At 37.8% G+C, this 23,718-nt stretch overlaps 1 protein-coding gene across 2 annotated transcripts in view; it reads left to right on the plus strand.

Moving 5' to 3' along the window:
- The window catches only part of LOC102806604 (aldo-keto reductase family 1 member B1-like), a 37,378-nt gene that overhangs the window by 7,660 nt on the left and 6,000 nt on the right, over positions 1 to 23,718 (plus strand). For both annotated transcript variants that reach the window (XM_085497546.1, XM_085497547.1), the window contains one exon: positions 14,959 to 15,039. In XM_085497546.1, coding sequence (XP_085353672.1) covers positions 14,959 to 15,039 — 81 coding nt within the window. The remainder of the gene's footprint in view (positions 1 to 14,958; positions 15,040 to 23,718) is intronic.

Consider the following 23,718-nt stretch of genomic DNA (forward strand, 5'->3'; position numbering starts at 1 on the left):
ACAAGTACACCCATTCCATGACACAATTGTTGTTTACAGTGAGACAAGTACATCCATTCAATAACACAATTATTGTTTACAGTGAGACAAGTACACCCATTCAATGACACAATTGTTGTTTACAGTGAGACAAGTACACCCATTCAATGACTCAATTGTTGTTTACAGTGAGACAAGTACACACATTCCATGACTCAATTGTTGTTTACAGTGAGACAAGTACATCCATTCAATAACACAATTATTGTTTACAGTGAGACAAGTACACCCATTCAATGACACAATTGTTGTTTGCAGTGAGACAAGTACACCCATTCCATGACTCAATTGTTGTTTACAGTGAGACAATTACACCCATTCCATGACTCAATTGTTGTTTACAGTGAGACAAGTACACACATTCCATGACACAATTGGTGTTTACAGTGAGACAAGTACACCCATTCCATGACACAATTGGTGTTTACAGTGAGACAAGTACACACATTCCATGACACAATTGTTGTTTACAGTGAGACAAGTACACCCATTCCATGACTCAATTGTTGTTTACAGTGAGACAAGTACACCCATTCCATGACTTAATTGTTGTTTACAGTGAGACAAGTACATCCATTCCATGACTCAATTGTTGTTTACAGTGAGACAAGTACACACATTCCATGACTCAATTGTTGTTTACAGTGAGACAAGTACACACATTCCATGACTCAATTGTTGTTTACAGTGAGACAAGTACATCCATTCAATAACACAATTATTGTTTACAGTGAGACAAGTACACCCATTCAATGACACAATTGTTGTTTGCAGTGAGACAAGTACACCCATTCCATGACTCAATTGTTGTTTACAGTGAGACAATTACACCCATTCCATGACTCAATTGTTGTTTACAGTGAGACAAGTACATCCATTCCATGACACAATTGTTGTTTACAGTGAGACAAGTACATCCATTCCATGACTCAATTGTTGTTTACAGTGAGACAAGTACACCTATTCCATGACTCAATTGTTGTTTACAGTGAGACAAGTACACACATTCCATGACTCAATTGTTGTTTACAGTGAGACAAGTACACCCATTCCATGACTCAATTGTTGTTTACAGTGAGACAAGTACACCCATTCCATGACACAATTGGTGTTTACAGTGAGACAAGTACACCCATTCCATGACACAATTGTTGTTTACAGTGAGACAAGTACACCCATTCCATGACACAATTGTTGTTTACAGTGAGACAAGTACACACATTCCATGACACAATTGTTGTTTACAGTGAGACAATTACACCCATTCCATGACTCAATTGTTGTTTACAGTGAAACAAGTACACCCATTCCATGACACAATTGTTGTTTACAGTGAGACAAGTACACCCATTCCATGACACAATTGTTGTTTACAGTGAGACAAGTACATCCATTCAATAACACAATTATTGTTTACAGTGAGACAAGTACACCCATTCAATGACACAATTGTTGTTTACAGTGAGACAAGTACACCCATTCCATGACACAATTGTTGTTTACAGTGAGACAAGTACATCCATTCAATAACACAATTATTGTTTACAGTGAGACAAGTACACCCATTCAATGACACAATTGTTGTTTACAGTGAGACAAGTACATCCATTCCATGACTCAATTGTTGTTTACAGTGAGACAATTACACCCATTCCATGACTCAATTGTTGTTTACAGTGAGACAAGTACATCCATTCCATGACACAATTGTTGTTTACAGTGAGACAAGTACATCCATTCCATGACACAATTGTTGTTTACAGTGAGACAAGTACACCTATTCCATGACTCAATTGTTGTTTACAGTGAGACAAGTACACACATTCCATGACTCAATTGTTGTTTACAGTGAGACAAGTACACCCATTCCATGACTTAATTGTTGTTTACAGTGAGACAAGTACATCCATTCCATGACTCAATTGTTGTTTACAGTGAGACAAGTACACACATTCCATGACTCAATTGTTGTTTACAGTGAGACAAGTACACACATTCCATGACTCAATTGTTGTTTACAGTGAGACAAGTACATCCATTCAATAACACAATTATTGTTTACAGTGAGACAAGTACACCCATTCAATGACACAATTGTTGTTTGCAGTGAGACAAGTACACCCATTCCATGACTCAATTGTTGTTTACAGTGAGACAATTACACCCATTCCATGACTCAATTGTTGTTTACAGTGAGACAAGTACATCCATTCCATGACACAATTGTTGTTTACAGTGAGACAAGTACATCCATTCCATGACTCAATTGTTGTTTACAGTGAGACAAGTACACCTATTCCATGACTCAATTGTTGTTTACAGTGAGACAAGTACACACATTCCATGACTCAATTGTTGTTTACAGTGAGACAAGTACACCCATTCCATGACTCAATTGTTGTTTACAGTGAGACAAGTACACCCATTCCATGACACAATTGGTGTTTACAGTGAGACAAGTACACCCATTCCATGACACAATTGTTGTTTACAGTGAGACAAGTACACCCATTCCATGACACAATTGTTGTTTACAGTGAGACAAGTACACACATTCCATGACACAATTGTTGTTTACAGTGAGACAATTACACCCATTCCATGACTCAATTGTTGTTTACAGTGAAACAAGTACACCCATTCCATGACACAATTGTTGTTTACAGTGAGACAAGTACACCCATTCCATGACACAATTGTTGTTTACAGTGAGACAAGTACATCCATTCAATAACACAATTATTGTTTACAGTGAGACAAGTACACCCATTCAATGACACAATTGTTGTTTACAGTGAGACAAGTACACCCATTCCATGACACAATTGTTGTTTATAGTGAGACAAGTACACACATTCCATGACTCAATTGTTGTTTACAGTGAGACAAGTACACCCATTCCATGACTCAATTGTTGTTTACAGTGAGACAAGTACACCCATTCCATGACACAATTGGTGTTTACAGTGAGACAAGTACACCCATTCCATGACACAATTGTTGTTTACAGTGAGACAAGTACACCCATTCCATGACACAATTGTTGTTTACAGTGAGACAAGTACACACATTCCATGACTCAATTGTTGTTTACAGTGAGACAATTACACCCATTCCATGACTCAATTGTTGTTTACAGTGAGACAAGTACACCCATTCCATGACACAATTGGTGTTTACAGTGAGACAAGTACACCCATTCCATGACACAATTGTTGTTTACAGTGAGACAAGTACACCCATTCCATGACACAATTGTTGTTTACAGTGAGACAAGTACACACATTCCATGACTCAATTGTTGTTTACAGTGAGACAATTACACCCATTCCATGACTCAATTGTTGTTTACAGTGAGACAAGTACATCCATTCCATGACTCAATTGTTGTTTACAGTGAGACAAGTACACACATTCCATGACTCAATTGTTGTTTACAGTGAGACAAGTACATCCATTCCATGACTCAATTGTTGTTTACAGTGAGACAAGTACACCCATTCCATGACACAATTGTTGTTTACAGTGAGACAAGTACACCCATTCCATGACACAATTGTTGTTTACAGTGAGACAAGTACATCCATTCAATAACACAATTATTGTTTACAGTGAGACAAGTACACCCATTCAATGACACAATTGTTGTTTACAGTGAGACAAGTACACCCATTCCATGACACAATTGTTGTTTACAGTGAGACAAGTACATCCATTCAATAACACAATTATTGTTTACAGTGAGACAAGTACACCCATTCAATGACACAATTGTTGTTTACAGTGAGACAAGTACATCCATTCCATGACTCAATTGTTGTTTACAGTGAGACAAGTACACACATTCCATGACACAATTGTTGTTTACAGTGAGACAATTACACCCATTCCATGACACAATTGTTGTTTACAGTGAAACAATTACACCCATTCCATGACACAATTGTTGTTTACAGTGAGACAAGTACACCCATTCAATGACACAATTGTTGTTTACAGTGAGACAAGTACACCTATTCCATGACTCAATTGTTGTTTACAGTGAGACAAGTACACCCATTCCATGACTCAATTGTTGTTTACAGTGAGACAAGTACATCCATTCCATGACTCAATTGTTGTTTACAGTGAGACAAGTACACACATTCCATGACTCAATTGTTGTTTACAGTGAGACAAGTACATCCATTCCATGACTCAATTGTTGTTTACAGTGAGACAAGTACATCCATTCCATGACTCAATTGTTGTTAATAGTGAGACAAGTACACACATTCCATGACTCAATTGTTGTTTACAGTGAGACAAGTACACCCATTCCATGACTCAATTGTTGTTTACAGTGAGTCAAGTACACCCATTCCATGACACAATTGGTGTTTACAGTGAGACAAGTACACCCATTCCATGACACAATTGTTGTTTACAGTGAGATAAGTACACCCATTCCATGACACAATTGTTGTTTACAGTGAGACAAGTACACACATTCCATGACACAATTGTTGTTTACAGTGAGACAATTACACCCATTCCATGACTCAATTGTTGTTTACAGTGAGACAAGTACACCCATTCCATGACACAATTGTTGTTTACAGTGAGACAAGTACACCCATTCCATGACACAATTGTTGTTTACAGTGAGACAAGTACATCCATTCAATAACACAATTATTGTTTACAGTGAGACAAGTACACCCATTCAATGACACAATTGTTGTTTACAGTGAGACAAGTACACCCATTCCATGACACAATTGTTGTTTACAGTGAGACAAGTACATCCATTCAATAACACAAATATTGTTTACAGTGAGACAAGTACACCCATTCAATGACACAATTGTTGTTTACAGTGAGACAAGTACATCCATTCCATGACTCAATTGTTGTTTACAGTGAGACAAGTACACACATTCCATGACACAATTGTTGTTTACAGTGAGACAATTACACCCATTCCATGACACAATTGTTGTTTACAGTGAAACAATTACACCCATTCCATGACACAATTGTTGTTTACAGTGAGACAAGTACACCCATTCAATGACACAATTGTTGTTTACAGTAAGACAAGTACACCTATTCCATGACTCAATTGTTGTTTACAGTGAGACAAGTACACCCATTCCATGACTCAATTGTTGTTTACAGTGAGACAAGTACATCCATTCAATGACACAATTGTTGTTTACAGTGAGACAAGTACATCCATTCAATAACACAATTATTGTTTACAGTGAGACAAGTACACCCATTCAATGACACAATTGTTGTTTACAGTGAGACAAGTACATCCATTCCATGACTCAATTGTTGTTTACAGTGAGACAAGTACACACATTCCATGACACAATTGTTGTTTACAGTGAGACAATTACACCCATTCCATGACACAATTATTGTTTACAGTGAAACAATTACACCCATTCCATGACACAATTGTTGTTTACAGTGAGACAAGTACACCCATTCAATGACACAATTGTTGTATACAGTAAGACAAGTACACCTATTCCATGACTCAATTGTTGTTTACAGTGAGACAAGTACACCCATTCCATGACTCAATTGTTGTTTACAGTGAGACAAGTACATCCATTCAATGACACAATTGTTGTTTACAGTGAGACAAGTACACACATTCCATGACTCAATTGTTGTTTACAGTGAGACAAGTACATCCATTCCATGACTCAATTGTTGTTTACAGTGAGACAAGTACATCCATTCCATGACTCAATTGTTGTTTACAGTGAGACAAGTACACACATTCCATGACTCAATTGTTGTTTACAGTGAGACAAGTACATCCATTCCATGACTCAATTGTTGTTTACAGTGAGACAAGTACATCCATTCCATGACTCAATTGTTGTTTACAGTGAGACAAGTACACACATTCCATGACTCAATTGTTGTTTACAGTGAGACAAGTACATCCATTCAATAACACAATTATTGTTTACAGTGAGACAAGTACATCCATTCAATGACACAATTGTTGTTTACAGTGAGACAAGTACACCCATTCCATGACACAATTGGTGTTTACAGTGAGACAAGTAAACCCATTCCATGACTCAATTGTTGTTTACAGTGAGACAAGTACACCCATTCCATGACACAATTGTTGTTTACAGTGAGACAAGTACACCCATTCCATGATTCAATTGTTGTTTACAGTGAGACAAGTACACCCATTCCATGACTCAATTGTTGTTTACAGTGAGACAAGTACATCCATTCCATGACACAATTGTTGTTTACAGTGAGACAAGTACACCCATTCCATGACACAATTGTTGTTTACAGTGAGACAAGTACACACATTCAATGACACAATTGTTGTTTACAGTGAGACAAGTATATCCATTCCATGACACAATTGTTGTTTACAGTGAGACAAGTACACCCATTCCATGACTCAATTGTTGTTTACAGTGAGACAAGTACACCCATTCCATGACACAATTGTTGTTTACAGTGAGAAAAGTATACACATTCCATGACTCAATTGTTGTTTACAGTGAGACAAGTACATCCATTCCATGACTCAATTGTTGTTTACAGTGAGACAAGTACACCCATTCCATGACTCAATTGTTGTTTACAGTGAGACAAGTACATCCATTCCATGACACAATTGTTGTTTACAGTGAGACAACTACACCCATTCCACGACTCAATTGTTGTTTACAGTGAGACAAGTACATCCATTCCATGACTCAATTGTTGTTTACAGTGAGACAAGTACATCCATTCCATGACTCAATTGTTGTTTACAGTGAGACAAGTACATCCATTCCATGACTCAGTTGTTGTTTACAGTGAGACAAGTACATCCATTCCATGACTCAATTGTTGTTTACAGTGAGACAAGTACACACATTCCATGACTCAATTGTTGTTTACAGTGAGACAAGTACATCCATTCAATAACACAATTATTGTTTACAGTGAGACAAGTACATCCATTCAATGACACAATTGTTGTTTACAGTGAGACAAGTACACCCATTCCATGACACAATTGGTGTTTACAGTGAGACAAGTAAACCCATTCCATGACTCAATTGTTGTTTACAGTGAGACAAGTACATCCATTCAATAACACAATTATTGTTTACAGTGAGACAAGTACACCCATTCAATGACACAATTGTTGTTTACAGTGAGACAAGTACACCCATTCCATGACACAATTGTTGTTTACAGTGAGACAAGTACATCCATTCAATAACACAAATATTGTTTACAGTGAGACAAGTACACCCATTCAATGACACAATTGTTGTTTACAGTGAGACAAGTACATCCATTCCATGACTCAATTGTTGTTTACAGTGAGACAAGTACACACATTCCATGACACAATTGTTGTTTACAGTGAGACAATTACACCCATTCCATGACACAATTGTTGTTTACAGTGAAACAATTACACCCATTCCATGACACAATTGTTGTTTACAGTGAGACAAGTACACCCATTCAATGACATAATTGTTGTTTACAGTAAGACAAGTACACCTATTCCATGACTCAATTGTTGTTTACAGTGAGACAAGTACACCCATTCCATGACTCAATTGTTGTTTACAGTGAGACAAGTACATCCATTCAATGACACAATTGTTGTTTACAGTGAGACAAGTACATCCATTCAATAACACAATTATTGTTTACAGTGAGACAAGTACACCCATTCAATGACACAATTGTTGTTTACAGTGAGACAAGTACATCCATTCCATGACTCAATTGTTGTTTACAGTGAGACAAGTACATCCATTCCATGACTCAATTGTTGTTTACAGTGAGACAAGTACATCCATTCCATGACTCAATTGTTGTTTACAGTGAGACAAGTACACACATTCCATGACTCAATTGTTGTTTACAGTGAGACAAGTACATCCATTCCATGACTCAATTGTTGTTTACAGTGAGACAAGTACATCCATTCCATGACTCAATTGTTGTTTACAGTGAGACAAGTACACACATTCCATGACTCAATTGTTGTTTACAGTGAGACAAGTACATCCATTCCATGACTCAATTGTTGTTTACAGTGAGACAAGTACATCCATTCCATGACTCAATTGTTGTTTACAGTGAGACAAGTACACACATTCCATGACTCAATTGTTGTTTACAGTGAGACAAGTACATCCATTCAATAACACAATTATTGTTTACAGTGAGACAAGTACATCCATTCAATGACACAATTGTTGTTTACAGTGAGACAAGTACACCCATTCCATGACACAATTGGTGTTTACAGTGAGACAAGTAAACCCATTCCATGACTCAATTGTTGTTTACAGTGAGACAAGTACACCCATTCCATGACACAATTGTTGTTTACAGTGAGACAAGTACACCCATTCCATGATTCAATTGTTGTTTACAGTGAGACAAGTACACCCATTCCATGACTCAATTGTTGTTTACAGTGAGACAAGTACATCCATTCCATGACACAATTGTTGTTTACAGTGAGACAAGTACACCCATTCCATGACACAATTGTTGTTTACAGTGAGACAAGTACACACATTCAATGACACAATTGTTGTTTACAGTGAGACAAGTATATCCATTCCATGACACAATTGTTGTTTACAGTGAGACAAGTACACCCATTCCATGACTCAATTGTTGTTTGCAGTGAGACAAGTACACCCATTCCATGACACAATTGTTGGTTACAGTGAGAAAAGTATACACATTCCATGACTCCATTGTTGTTTACAGTGAGACAAGTACATCCATTCCATGACTCAATTGTTGTTTACAGTGAGACAAGTACACCCATTCCATGACTCAATTGTTGTTTACAGTGAGACAAGTACATCCATTCCATGACACAATTGTTGTTTACAGTGAGACAACTACACCCATTCCACGACTCAATTGTTGTTTACAGTGAGACAAGTACATCCATTCCATGACTCAATTGTTGTTTACAGTGAGACAAGTACACCCATTCCATGACTCAATTGTTGTTTACAGTGAGACAAGTACATCCATTCCATGACACAATTGTTGTTTACAGTGAAACAACTACACCCATTCCACGACTCAATTGTTGTTTACAGTGAGACAAGTACATCCATTCCATGACTCAATTGTTGTTTACAGTGAGACAAGTACATCCATTCCATGACTCAATTGTTGTTTACAGTGAGACAAGTACATCCATTCCATGACTCAATTGTTGTTTACAGTGAGACAAGTACACACATTCCATGACTCAATTGTTGTTTACAGTGAGACAAGTACATCCATTCAATAACACAATTATTGTTTACAGTGAGACAAGTACATCCATTCAATGACACAATTGTTGTTTACAGTGAGACAAGTACACCCATTCCATGACACAATTGGTGTTTACAGTGAGACAAGTAAACCCATTCCATGACTCAATTGTTGTTTACAGTGAGACAAGTACACCCATTCCATGACACAATTGTTGTTTACAGTGAGACAAGTACACCCATTCCATGACTCAATTGTTGTTTACAGTGAGACAAGTACACCCATTCCATGACTCAATTGTTGTTTACAGTGAGACAAGTACATCCATTCCATGACACAATTGTTGTTTACAGTGAGACAAGTACACCCATTCCATGACACAATTGTTGTTTACAGTGAGACAAGTACACACATTCAATGACACAATTGTTGTTTACAGTGAGACAAGTATATCCATTCCATGACACAATTGTTGTTTACAGTGAGACAAGTACACCCATTCCATGACTCAATTGTTGTTTACAGTGAGACAAGTACACCCATTCCATGACACAATTGTTGTTTACAGTGAGAAAAGTACACACATTCCATGACTCAATTGTTGTTTACAGTGAGACAAGTACATCCATTCCATGACTCAATTGTTGTTTACAGTGAGACAAGTACACCCACTCCATGACTCAATTGTTGTTTACAGTGAGACAAGTACATCCATTCCATGACACAATTGTTGTTTACAGTGAGACAACTACACCCATTCTACGACTCAATTGTTGTTTACAGTGAGACAATACATCCATTCCATGACTCAATTGTTGTTTACAGTGAGACAAGTACATCCATTCCATGACTCAATTGTTGTTTACAGTGAGACAAGTACATCCATTCCATGACTCAATTGTTGTTTACAGTGAGACAAGTACATCCATTCCATGACACAATTGTTGTTTACAGTGAGACAAGTACATCCATTCAATGACACAATTGTTGTTTACAGTGAGACAAGTACACACATTCCATGACACAATTGTTGTTTACAGCGAGACAAGTAAACCCATTCCATGACTCAATTGTTGTTTACAGCGAGACAACTACATCCATTCAATGACACAATTGTTGTTTACAGTGAGACAAGTACACACATTCCATGACACAATTGTTGTTTACAGTGAGACAAGTACGTCCATTCAATGACACAATTGTTGTTTACAGTGAGACAAGTACACATTCCATGACCCAATTGTTGTTTACAGCGAGACAAGTAAACCCATTCCATGACTCAATTGTTGTTTACAGCGAGACAACTACATCCATTCAATGACACAATTGTTGTTTACAGTGAGACAAGTACACACATTCCATGACTCAATTGTTGTTTACAGTGAGACAAGTACATCCATTCCATGACTCAATTGTTGTTTACAGTGAGACAAGTACACACATTCCATGACTCAATTGTTGTTTACACTGAGACAAGTACGCACATTCCATGACGCAATTGTTGTTTACAGTGAGACAAGTACACCCATTCCATGACTCAATTGTTGTTTACAGCGAGACAACTACATCCATTCCATGACACAATTGTTGTTTACAGTGAGACAAGTACGCACATTCCATGACGCAATTGTTGTTTACAGTGAGACAAGTACACCCATTCAATGACACAATTGTTGTTTACAGTGAGACAAGTACACCCATTCCATGACACAATTGGTGTTTACAGTGAGACAAGTACACCCATTCCATGACTCAATTGTTGTTTACAGCGAGACAATTACATCCATTCCATGACTCAATTGTTGTTTACAGCGAGACAACTACATCCATTCAATGACACAATTGTTGTTTACAGTGACACAAGTACACACATTCCATGACACAATTGTTGTTTACAGTGAGACAAGTACACCCATTCCATGACTCAATTGTTGTTTACAGTGAGAAAAGTACACACATTCCATGACTCAATTGTTGTTTACAGTGAGACAAGTACATCCATTCCATGACTCAATTGTTGTTTACAGTGAGAAAAGTACACACATTCCATGACTCAATTGTTGTTTACAGTGAGACAAGTACATCCATTCCATGACTCAATTGTTGTTTACAGTGAGAAAAGTACACACATTCCATGACTCAATTGTTGTTTACAATGAGACAAGTACATCCATTCCATGACTCAATTGTTGTTTACAGTGAGACAAGTACATCCATTCCATGACATAATTGTTGTTTACAGTGAGACAAGTACATCCATTCCATGACTCAATTGTTGTTTACAGTGAAACAAGTACATCCATTCCATGACTCAATTGTTGTTTACAGTGAGACGAGTACATCCATTCCATGACTCAATTGTTGTTTACAGTGAGACAAGTACATCCATTCCATGACTCAATTGTTGTTTACAGTGTGACAAGTACATCCATTCCATGACTCAATTGTTGTTTACAGTGAGACAAGTACATCCATTCCATGACACAATTGGTGTTTACAGTGAGACAAGTACATCCATTCCACGACTCAATTGTTGTTTACAGTGAGACAAGTACATCCATTCCATGACTCAATTGTTGTTTACAGTGAGACAAGTACACCCATTCCATGACTCAATTGTTGTTTACAGTGAGACAAGTACATCCATTCCATGACACAATTGTTGTTTACAGTGAAACAACTACACCCATTCCACGACTCAATTGTTTTTTACAGTGAGACAAGTACATCCATTCCATGACTCAATTGTTGTTTACAGTGAGACAAGTACATCCATTCCATGACTCAATTGTTGTTTACAGTGAGACAAGTACATCCATTCCATGACTCAATTGTTGTTTACAGTGAGACAAGTACACACATTCCATGACTCAATTGTTGTTTACAGTGAGACAAGTACATCCATTCAATAACACAATTATTGTTTACAGTGAGACAAGTACATCCATTCAATGACACAATTGTTGTTTACAGTGAGACAAGTACACCCATTCCATGACACAATTGGTGTTTACAGTGAGACAAGTAAACCCATTCCATGACTCAATTGTTGTTTACAGTGAGACAAGTACACCCATTCCTTGACACAATTGTTGTTTACAGTGAGACAAGTACACCCATTCCATGACTCAATTGTTGTTTACAGTGAGACAAGTACACCCATTCCATGACTCAATTGTTGTTTACAGTGAGACAAGTACATCCATTCCATGACACAATTGTTGTTTACAGTGAGACAAGTACACCCATTCCATGACACAATTGTTGTTTACAGTGAGACAAGTACACACATTCAATGACACAATTGTTGTTTACAGTGAGACAAGTATATCCATTCCATGACACAATTGTTGTTTACAGTGAGACAAGTACACCCATTCCATGACTCAATTGTTGTTTACAGTGAGACAAGTACACCCATTCCATGACACAATTGTTGTTTACAGTGAGAAAAGTACACACATTCCATGACTCAATTGTTGTTTACAGTGAGACAAGTACATCCATTCCATGACTCAATTGTTGTTTACAGTGAGACAAGTACACCCACTCCATGACTCAATTGTTGTTTACAGTGAGACAAGTACATCCATTCCATGACACAATTGTTGTTTACAGTGAGACAACTACACCCATTCCACGACTCAATTGTTGTTTACAGTGAGACAAGTACATCCATTCCATGACTCAATTGTTGTTTACAGTGAGACAAGTACATCCATTCCATGACTCAATTGTTGTTTACAGTGAGACAAGTACATCCATTCCATGACTCAATTGTTGTTTACAGTGAGACAAGTACATCCATTCCATGACACAATTGTTGTTTACAGTGAGACAAGTACATCCATTCAATGACACAATTGTTGTTTACAGTGAGACAAGTACACACATTCCATGACACAATTGTTGTTTACAGCGAGACAAGTAAACCCATTCCATGACTCAATTGTTGTTTACAGCGAGACAACTACATCCATTCAATGACACAATTGTTGTTTACAGTGAGACAAGTACACACATTCCATGACACAATTGTTGTTTACAGTGAGACAAGTACGTCCATTCAATGACACAATTGTTGTTTACAGTGAGACAAGTACACATTCCATGACCCAATTGTTGTTTACAGCGAGACAAGTAAACCCATTCCATGACTCAATTGTTGTTTACAGCGAGACAACTACATCCATTCAATGACACAATTGTTGTTTACAGTGAGACAAGTACACACATTCCATGACTCAATTGTTGTTTACAGTGAGACAAGTACATCCATTCCATGACTCAATTGTTGTTTACAGTGAGACAAGTACACACATTCCATGACTCAATTGTTGTTTACACTGAGACAAGTACGCACATTCCATGACGCAATTGTTGTTTACAGTGAGACAAGTACACCCATTCCATGACTCAATTGTTGTTTACAGCGAGACAACTACATCCATTCCATGACACAATTGTTGTTTACAGTGAGACAAGTACGCACATTCCATGACGCAATTGTTGTTTACAGTGAGACAAGTACACCCATTCAATGACACAATTGTTGTTTACAGTGAGACAAGTACACCCATTCCATGACACAATTGGTGTTTACAGTGAGACAAGTACACCCATTCCATGACTCAATTGTTGTTTACAGCGAGACAATTACATCCATTCCATGACTCAATTGTTGTTTACAGCGAGACAACTACATCCATTCAATGACACAATTGTTGTTTACAGTGACACAAGTACACACATTCCATGACACAATTGTTGTTTACAGTGAGACAAGTACACCCATTCCATGACTCAATTGTTGTTTACAGTGAGAAAAGTACACACATTCCATGACTCAATTGTTGTTTACAGTGAGACAAGTACATCCATTCCATGACTCAATTGTTGTTTACAGTGAGAAAAGTACACACATTCCATGACTCAATTGTTGTTTACAGTGAGACAAGTACATCCATTCCATGACTCAATTGTTGTTTACAGTGAGAAAAGTACACACATTCCATGACTCAATTGTTGTTTACAATGAGACAAGTACATCCATTCCATGACTCAATTGTTGTTTACAGTGAGACAAGTACATCCATTCCATGACATAATTGTTGTTTACAGTGAGACAAGTACATCCATTCCATGACTCAATTGTTGTTTACAGTGAAACAAGTACATCCATTCCATGACTCAATTGTTGTTTACAGTGAGACGAGTACATCCATTCCATGACTCAATTGTTGTTTACAGTGAGACAAGTACATCCATTCCATGACTCAATTGTTGTTTACAGTGTGACAAGTACATCCATTCCATGACTCAATTGTTGTTTACAGTGAGACAAGTACATCCATTCCATGACACAATTGGTGTTTACAGTGAGACAAGTACATCCATTCCATGACACAATTGGTGTTTACAGTGAGACAAGTACATCCATTCCATGACTCAATTGTTGTTTACAGTGAGACAAGTACACTCTTTCAACAAAACAAATGTTGTTTACAGTACAAGTAAATCAAATAAATGGCACACTTTTTATGGGTGTTATTGTATATATACTTATGGTCACATTGCTCAAAAGTAAAACAAGTATAATATTGTTTAAAAGGGGCTATCATTTCTTGTTATTGAATCTAGGCTGACGGCACAGCTCCATTCAAAGTGGATAGTGATAGTTACGCAGTTGCAGCTGACATTGACTATATTGACACATGGATGGTACGGTAGTAATTTATATAACGCATAAGAATTAATCACTTGTAATATTGTTCTTGTATTCCGACACACGTCACTGTATAAGTGATTGTGTTACCATAGTATCCACATCGTCTAATATGATATACTTTTATTTATTGATGTTACTATCAGGGGGAAATTCTTCTCTCTGGGGTTCTTCACACGTGCCAGGGGGGAATCTCGTCTCGTCTCGTCTCTCTATCGCGTCCCCTTGAGGTACGGGATCAGGAAAGTCACTTAAGCTTTATAGTATCCCTAACTAAAGGTTTATCTGTGAAAAAATTTTAAAGAAGCTAATTTCAACTGATTTTGGTAGGTATGGGTATGGACAACTACCAAAAAAAAGAAGGAGAGATAAGGGTTAGGGAAACTTTTTTATCGGGGGTCAAAGTTCATTGACCTTTGCCCAAATAGCTATGATTCTTGTATTAGTCATATTTCATCACCAGAATATGGCATATAGATAACATTGGTGTCGAAATGTGTAGAATTAAAAAAGGAAGAAGACTTAAAATAGAAGTCAACTTTTTTGATCAAATTTTAACCTCTAAAAATGAGGTCAAATGTCAAAAAAGTTAATTTTTCCACATAAAATGGCATATGATTGATATTTCAACAACATAATATGGTATATAGATGATATTTATGTTAAAATGTGCAGAATTAAAAAGGGAATAAAATAATAAATAAAAATAAAATAAAAAGAATATAAAAAAACAACTTTGAACTGAGTCTTGACCTTAGAAAATGAGGTCAAAGGTCAAAAATACTCATTCTATCGTGAACATGCTATATTCGTGATTTTTTTTTGATTTTTTAAAAATGACCAACAATCCCCAAAATATTTAAGATGTTAATTTTGACTTATTGAGGCGGTAAGGGGTTATTATTTATCACAATGGTAGGACCTAAGTTACAACATGTAAATTGATGATCATACATGGTGTCAAAACACACAGAATGAATGGGTCAAACTAAATTTGACAATGACTCTTATATCAAGTCTTGACCACCAAATACAAGGTCAAAATGATGCTGATAATAACTTGAAACTTACAGTAACTATCGCCAACACAAAATAAATGAATGATTATAGTGCTTCCTCTTCATCGCTGTCAATTAGTTCTTCTGCATCTGTGCTATCTGTTCCATTGTCGCAAAGTCCACAGCACACTCCACATGCAGATACACATGACATGCCAGCTTTCATGCAGCTGCATCTCATGGTTTGACATTGCCTTTCGCCATCCTTGCAACTGCAGCAGATTCCTTTGAGAAGGTTGTCTGGCGCAATACCACCAGAGATCATCTTTGGTTTGAGTTTTCTGTTGGAATCTAATTCCCATCCTCTTCCTTTGGGTTCAAGAATAGAGGTGTTCAGATGCTTCCATATCACAACTTGAAGATGAACACGCAGGGAATGTTGAGCGGTTGCATTTTGCGTTGGTGGTAGATGGTCAGGATCGATCTTTCCCTTGGCTGCTTGCTTCTTGAACTTAAGATAGCGAGACTTTTCGAGAGGAATATCCCCACAGCCATATGTGATCTGCATTGCTTTTAATCCGGCTGTTCGAATTTTGGAGACGGGTGAAGTGCTACTTGTGAATGTTGTGATGACACTGGCAGGGAATTTGCATTTGTAGAGAGCACATTTGGTATGTCCATGAATGCATGAAACAGTGTCGTTTCCAGACCAGCCATACTTGACGAGGAACTCCTCACGGTCACCGATGTCTATGGTAGAGATGTCGTAAAGACCACCAAAGTCTGCTTGAAGATACAAATTAGTACAGTCGATAGGTCTATGATAGCAGAGCAAAATCAAAATATCAGTGTCCTGAGCGACAACAACAACTGGGGAATTAACACCTACGACCAAATCCATTGCAGATCTAACAATCAGTGTGTCACCATCATCCTTTGCTTGGCGTACAGTGATATGCTGTCTTGCCATCTCTGTAAATATCATCATGATTAAGGCTCCTTTGTTCTTCTCATTTGTCAGGAATACTTCTCTATCACATGACACAGTCAGGTCCGGTGTGACACTCAAGTCCGGAGAAACCTTCTTTCCAGCCATCCGGGGTATATGATCATGGTCTTTTGTTGATGATTCCTCCCTGTAGCCATCAAACACGACAGTAGCATTCTTGAATTTGTTGTCAACATACCTGATATAAGAATGAACTATAGCCTTGACAGTTGCTCCGCTGGCCCATTTTACCTGATGAAGAAGCCATCCTCCATCAACCACATGTACCTTGCTGTTCATGTCTACGTTGAGTTTTGTAGCTTTCTCTTTTAGCATCTTGCCAAATTCATGTTTTTTTGGTTTCCTCATCATGCGGTCCATTGTGAAGAGAGATGTTGGGACAGGGGTCAACTCAAATTTGAATATGTCTTCTATACCTTCATTCCTCTCTGCCATGATGATCAATCTATTGAAGAGTAGTGTCTTCTCGATGTATATTTTCTTGTCCCCTACCTTTACTTTCTTCTGGTTATTATCCCATTAGACAGTGAAGCAATGATGTTGACATCGTTTACCTGAAATGAAAAATCCCTTTAGATGATAAGAAAATATTTCAAAATTTTTTACTCAAATGTGGACTGTGGAATGATTTATCTGACACTATAAGTAGATGATACAGATCTATACTAACCTCTATGAATGGGTTGTGAGCTGAAAACCACACAGATATCATCTTGACGCACTGGCTGTCTTTTTCTAGACGCTTTGCTCCAATGTCTTTGTGAGTCCTCTTACTCCGTTTACCACCAATCAGATCTTCCATCAGGTCGCTTAGAAGCTTCAGATGTGAAAATGTTCCAGCCCATATTTTCACAGAGTTTTCGTTGCGCATTCTTCCACGTGTCAAACCTCCATTTGACTTGGCTTTCCTCATAAGTGTTTCTTCAATTGTCTGGTCAGAAAATTGTCCTGAAAATTGTTCATTGCTGTAACGTGTTGTATGATTACCCTCCATGAATGATTCATACACCTGCCAATAACACAAATAGTCAGATCTTTAGAATGATAACAAGCAATAATTAATGAAAAAAGACGGATAATGATTTTACTTGCAAATTGCAACGATTGATTGAAGTTACTAACCTCAGGATAATCTTCTGGAAGTCTGAGCATCTCTTGTAGGTACATGCGTCCAAATTTGGCGTACTGACCATGTCCAGCGGTGGCAAATATACCAATCATCTTAGAAACAGCATTTAGATGTCCGTGCCAATCGTGGAGTCTTTCTGCTAAGATGAAATCTTGTGCTGTTCTTACAAGTTTGTGGTACAAAACCCATAGCTTTGCCGTTCTTGATGTTTTGTGCAAGTCTTTGAGTGTCTCATCAAGACTTTCTTTGTCACTTCCACCCATCATGTGTTTGACCAGCGCGGCATCTGTCAAGAAGTGTGCTCTTAGTGCCTTTGAGTATGCTGCACCTTTCAGGATGTACTTGATAGTGGTAGGTCCATAGATGACTTCCATGGCTTCTGCCAAACCACTGCCATCCATGATGTAGCCGATGCAGCCAAGGTAACTCTTAAGGAAATGAAATCCTCTAAGCCTCACAACAACTGCCAACTTTTGCTCCTTAACAATTTGAGATGCCTTAATGAATAGAGGCAAATCAAATGTTATTATTGCTGGAGATTTGTACGTTCCCTTGATAGCTCTCGTGATGGTAGTGTATACTGTCTGCATGTCAATAGGATTCACATTGATGATTGGCAGAAACTCGATTGAGGATTTCAGTGCTAATCCATTGTAGGTCTGATGCATGAAACCCATGAAGTTGGGATGAACGGTTCTTCCCTCTATCCATCCATTGTACCAGTCTATGACCGAATCATCTGTTGGGATGGATTTCTCTGGTACTTTGTGTTGAAGGTCTTCATACTCCATGAGTTTCATCTCCAGTAGGGCGTTTGTTCGTTGTGGCACATAATTATGCAGGCCTTCAATATTTGACAGAGTTTCACTTTTAACGATTGGCTTTCTCTGTAACTTCCGATTCTCATCAACTTCAAGTTGATTTGAGTTTTCTGGAGTCGTTACTTTGATCTGCCCCATAGCGTGAAAACCCAGCTGGCCATCCAATGTGATCAGATCGTGATCCATGTTGTCGCCAATGTGTTGTTCGACCTGATTCTCAAGGACTGCCATTGATGCTGCATTTGTAGTATTAGTAGAGTCAATATACGTGTACTTGTAGTCCACTGTCTCTTTTTGACTTTCACAAATGCCAAGCCTGTGCATGACATCAATCAGCTTATCTGAACCAAACTTGTGATCAAGGTACAAACTCATGCCAAGCTGGAAAGGCATCTTAGATTATCTTGGGCGCTGTGAAGATATAATATTCTGCCCCGCAACATTTCGCCTAACAGATGAATGAGGCATTAAGGATGTCAACATCAGTTCAAGAGATTCTGGTAGTTCATACAATGATGTCATTTCTTTAAGCGATGGGAAGTCCTCTTTGCTGAAATTGAGACACTTGATGTCATTGATAATGAGTGAAGCTGCAGTTTTGATGATGGCTCTTTTCTTTGCCTCTTCATCATCAGTTTGCATTTCATGGTAGTCTCGGATGATGCGTGCTGTACAGCTTCTAAAGCAGACAACATCCTTCCTGCGCTCTTGGTTGGTTATTGAATATACTATCACCATAGTATCTCTCAAGTGCTTCTTTCAAGTATCTCTCATGGTACACTGGAGTGTCATCGCCTGCTATCATCTTCATCTGGTCATATAATTGGCTTACTGTGTACACTCCACTCTCCATTTCACTGTCAAGCCATCCGCACAGCTGGTAGAAGGCATTTTCCTTGCCAGCATCTACAGGTCTGCCTGGTTTCTAAAGAATAAACAAAATGTTCAAGTGTTTTGTTTATTTGTCGTGAATTTTTAGAAATCAACAATCTGCATAATTATTAAATACTTTAAATAAAAGATGAATTTAATAGAGAAGGAAAAGAGAGACGTTATTTATAAATAATAAGCCTTGACAAAATGGTTAAATGCATCTTTGTAAATATGAAGATTTGAATAAATTTCATACACTGTGACATACTTTACAATTCAAACGGTACTTTAAGAGCATATGTCTACTGTATAAATATAACTTACATTACAGCAACCTGGAACGTTGTTAAGGGTGCAGTAACATTTATTATGATAAACAGCCTCTTCTGCTATAAGATCTGCCATGCCTTCCAAGCGTCCTTTCACAGCCATTCCCAGACTATCATTTCTTTCACTTGCGATTCTCAAAAGGGATTGCTTTAGTGTGATAGTTGATGCTCGATGTATGGTCCGCTGTCTATTAGGATGTCTTTCATCGAAATGGATGTCCTCGTTGCATATGAAACATCTTTCACTGTACGGAAATCGAGTTGAACCCTGGCCTGGAAAATATTATTAGGACAAAGTTAGCCGCCATCACATGTAAATAACCCTATGCCCTACTAGTACTAACATTCAAAATTCAAATAAAATAGTTTTAAAATTAATTTGGCTTCGGATCTTAATTAAATTTATATGAATCAAGTACAAAGAATAAATATATATAACTTACCATGATCTCTGCCATCATTTACAGATTGTGAAACTTTTTGTCGTTTATTTCGTGGTGCATGCTCTTGCTCCTCAACATCTGGCTCCTTTTGAATGAAAAGTGTTCGGCATCTATGATGGACTTTCATAGGAATGTTCCTGGACCATTTGGTTGCCAATCGCTCTAACAATGAAGAGTCATCAATACGCCTACACTGTTTAATGAGGTTCTCATATCCCTTTGTGTACAACCGTTGTAGCTTTCCTGCTTCTGAAGAGTCCTCACTACATATTTCACAAATTTCCATATTGATAATTTGTTATACAGGGTTTTTCGTTTTACTTGTTGTTAATTAGAGACAACATCACTTTCTCTAGCATAGATTCATACATGTCCGAGAATTCCTACAAAGTGCGTCAAACTACATAATAACTCTTGCCTAGTATAGGCCAATGTAAGAGTCACCATATAAATATTTTAAATTTGTTCTACTTGCAATGTAATGTTGTGGATTTTGACATCAAGTCAAAACAATGCTTGACATACACCATATGTTGTTCCTGAGATGGACATGGTTGAAGACATTTGACCCCTTAGTGACTATGAGATCTATTCACTCTCCTTCCAGTTCAATTAATGATGTTCAGTTTTATACCAAGACCATACTAGGTCATATACATACCATGTGTGTTGATGAGGTATGATTAATAAGTATGGCCGAGTGTTTTAGACTGGCTCAATAACATAAGACCTCCTCTACAAATGGCAATTTAGAAACCCTTTTCCTTTTTGTATGCTATATTGACACCAAATTTAATATCTCATTTTCATGCATAGTTCCACGCATTCTGACAACTAAAGCTAAACTAAAATATGATTAATATGCCGTTTTATGTGATAAAAATGACAATTTTTGACCTTTGACCTCATTTGTGGAGGTCAAAATTTGATGCAAAGAGTTAATTTTTATTTAAGTCTTCTTTCATTTTTAATTCTGCGCATTTTGACACCAATTTTACCTATATACCGTATTCTGATGATAAAATATGATTCATACAAAAATCATAGCTATTTTGGCAAAAGTCAATGACCTTTGACCTCCGATAAAAAAATTCCCCAGCCCTATCTCCCCTTCTTTTTTTTTGGTAGTTGTCCAGACCCATACCTTATAAAATCAGTTGAAATTAGCTTCTTTTAAATTTTTTCACAGATTGGCTCAATATATGGCTAATTTAGGGTTACTATTACAGTCAAATAAACACACACAACGAAATACGATTCAACTCTCGTCTTAGTCGATTTGTCGAGCACTCTATAAGACACAGCGCCCTGGGGAAAAATCCCCAAGACTATCGCAAGGCTGACCCAAGACTCTGTCCAAGACTGTGTCAAGACTCTCTGGGACTGGACTCGTCTGTCGTGTTGTACTCACCAAGACCAACTCAAACTCTCTTTATTCATTTTCAAAACCTTAACCAATTACAATGCAGTAAAAAGACTGTAAGGCGTAACCTTCAATCATAAAGCCAATCAAACTAAGTACTGAATACGTCATATCTTTTGATTATTCGTTCACTACATTAATAACTACTAATACCAACTGTCAGAATTAATAGTCCGAATAGCTACGGTTATCTCGTAATTAGTTCCAAATCACTGAGTCGAGTTCCGTCCAAAACTTCACATGGCCTAAACGATGACAGACATAACACAGCAATTCGCTGGTAATCAGCTAATTAAGTCGATCAACAGATACGCAAAAACAAATTCATGACATTACCCTTATCAACGTTTTATTCAATCATAACGAATATTTTAACGCCCTTTTTGGTGACTTGAAAAAGGTAGACAATATGCTGATTATGCTGAAAAGGCAAATTTTAGATTGCCTGGAAAAACGCTCAATGTAACACATTCAGGTTTTGTTAAAACCAAGTTGGCCGCCAAACAAACGAGACAAATCAAGGTGAACATTTTTATAATTGTGGCACTTAGATGATATACCCCTGATTTTCAGATAAAATGAGCGAGCAATTCGAGTATTTTAATTCTACGGTATTGCTGGATAAAGCGTGTGACAAAGTAAAACTTTTTTTATTCTGAGAAGCAATAGAATCTCATCTCCAAGACATCACATGAAATTATATGCAAATGGGTCAGGAGATAACAAATATTGATTTGTATGCAATATCTGCAGGAAATCCAAAAAAGTACGTGACTAATCTGGACAGTAGATTATATGTTAAGCCCTTTTCACAATTGGTGCCAAACAGACTACAACGGCTTGCGACTCGAAATTTTTCCCGTTGTACGACTCGTTGTAGCCGTTGTACCACTTATTGTACGATCCAGATGCGACAAAATGGTCGCATCTCGGTCGGGAAAATAAACCGTGCTGCTCCGATATTTTGAGCGACTGACGCGGTGAAAAATAATTGCACGACAGGCAGTACGAGTGTTGTGCGACTTTGCACGCACTCGTAAGACCCCGAACGAGTGTTACACGAGTATTTTCATGGCGTACGATGATGCGTCCTGTCGTACGAGTCCGTTGTACCACCCTAAGACTATTGGAAGACCTGTCTTGCCCCCTTTGCAACGTTGTACGATTTTTTTCACCCCCAATATAAGCTCGAGAACTCCTGAGCTTTCATCCCAAATGTCTGGACCATCCATACTGTAAACATGGTTGCTGCTCGACCAATAGTCTGAGAAGGCATCAGCGGTTGTAATGAAGAAAGTCGCATCGCGTGTCGTATTTATAGGCCAACACCTCGCGCGACAGGTGGTGCGGTGTGTCGCACAATGGTTGTAGTAGTCGTACAACGGGTCGCTAGGTCGCGCGACATATGGTGCTACAAAACGCATATGTCGTGCGACTTGGTCGCATCATCGTTCAACCGTTGCAGCCGTTGTACGACTGTTGCACCCGGAAACATGAAAATAATCGCACGATTACGTCTCACGACTGTTGTATCCTGGTGCAGTGGTCGTTCACCTCTCGTACGATTGGTTAAGTCTATTGGTGTGTCGAACTTCAATCATAAACAACTTGATCGCATCCTTGATATTGCGAAGTATACACCGGTGATAA

This window comes from Saccoglossus kowalevskii, chromosome 3 (assembly GCF_978046115.1).
Source record: "Saccoglossus kowalevskii chromosome 3, keSacKowa6.1, whole genome shotgun sequence".
NCBI lineage: Eukaryota > Metazoa > Hemichordata > Enteropneusta > Harrimaniidae > Saccoglossus > Saccoglossus kowalevskii.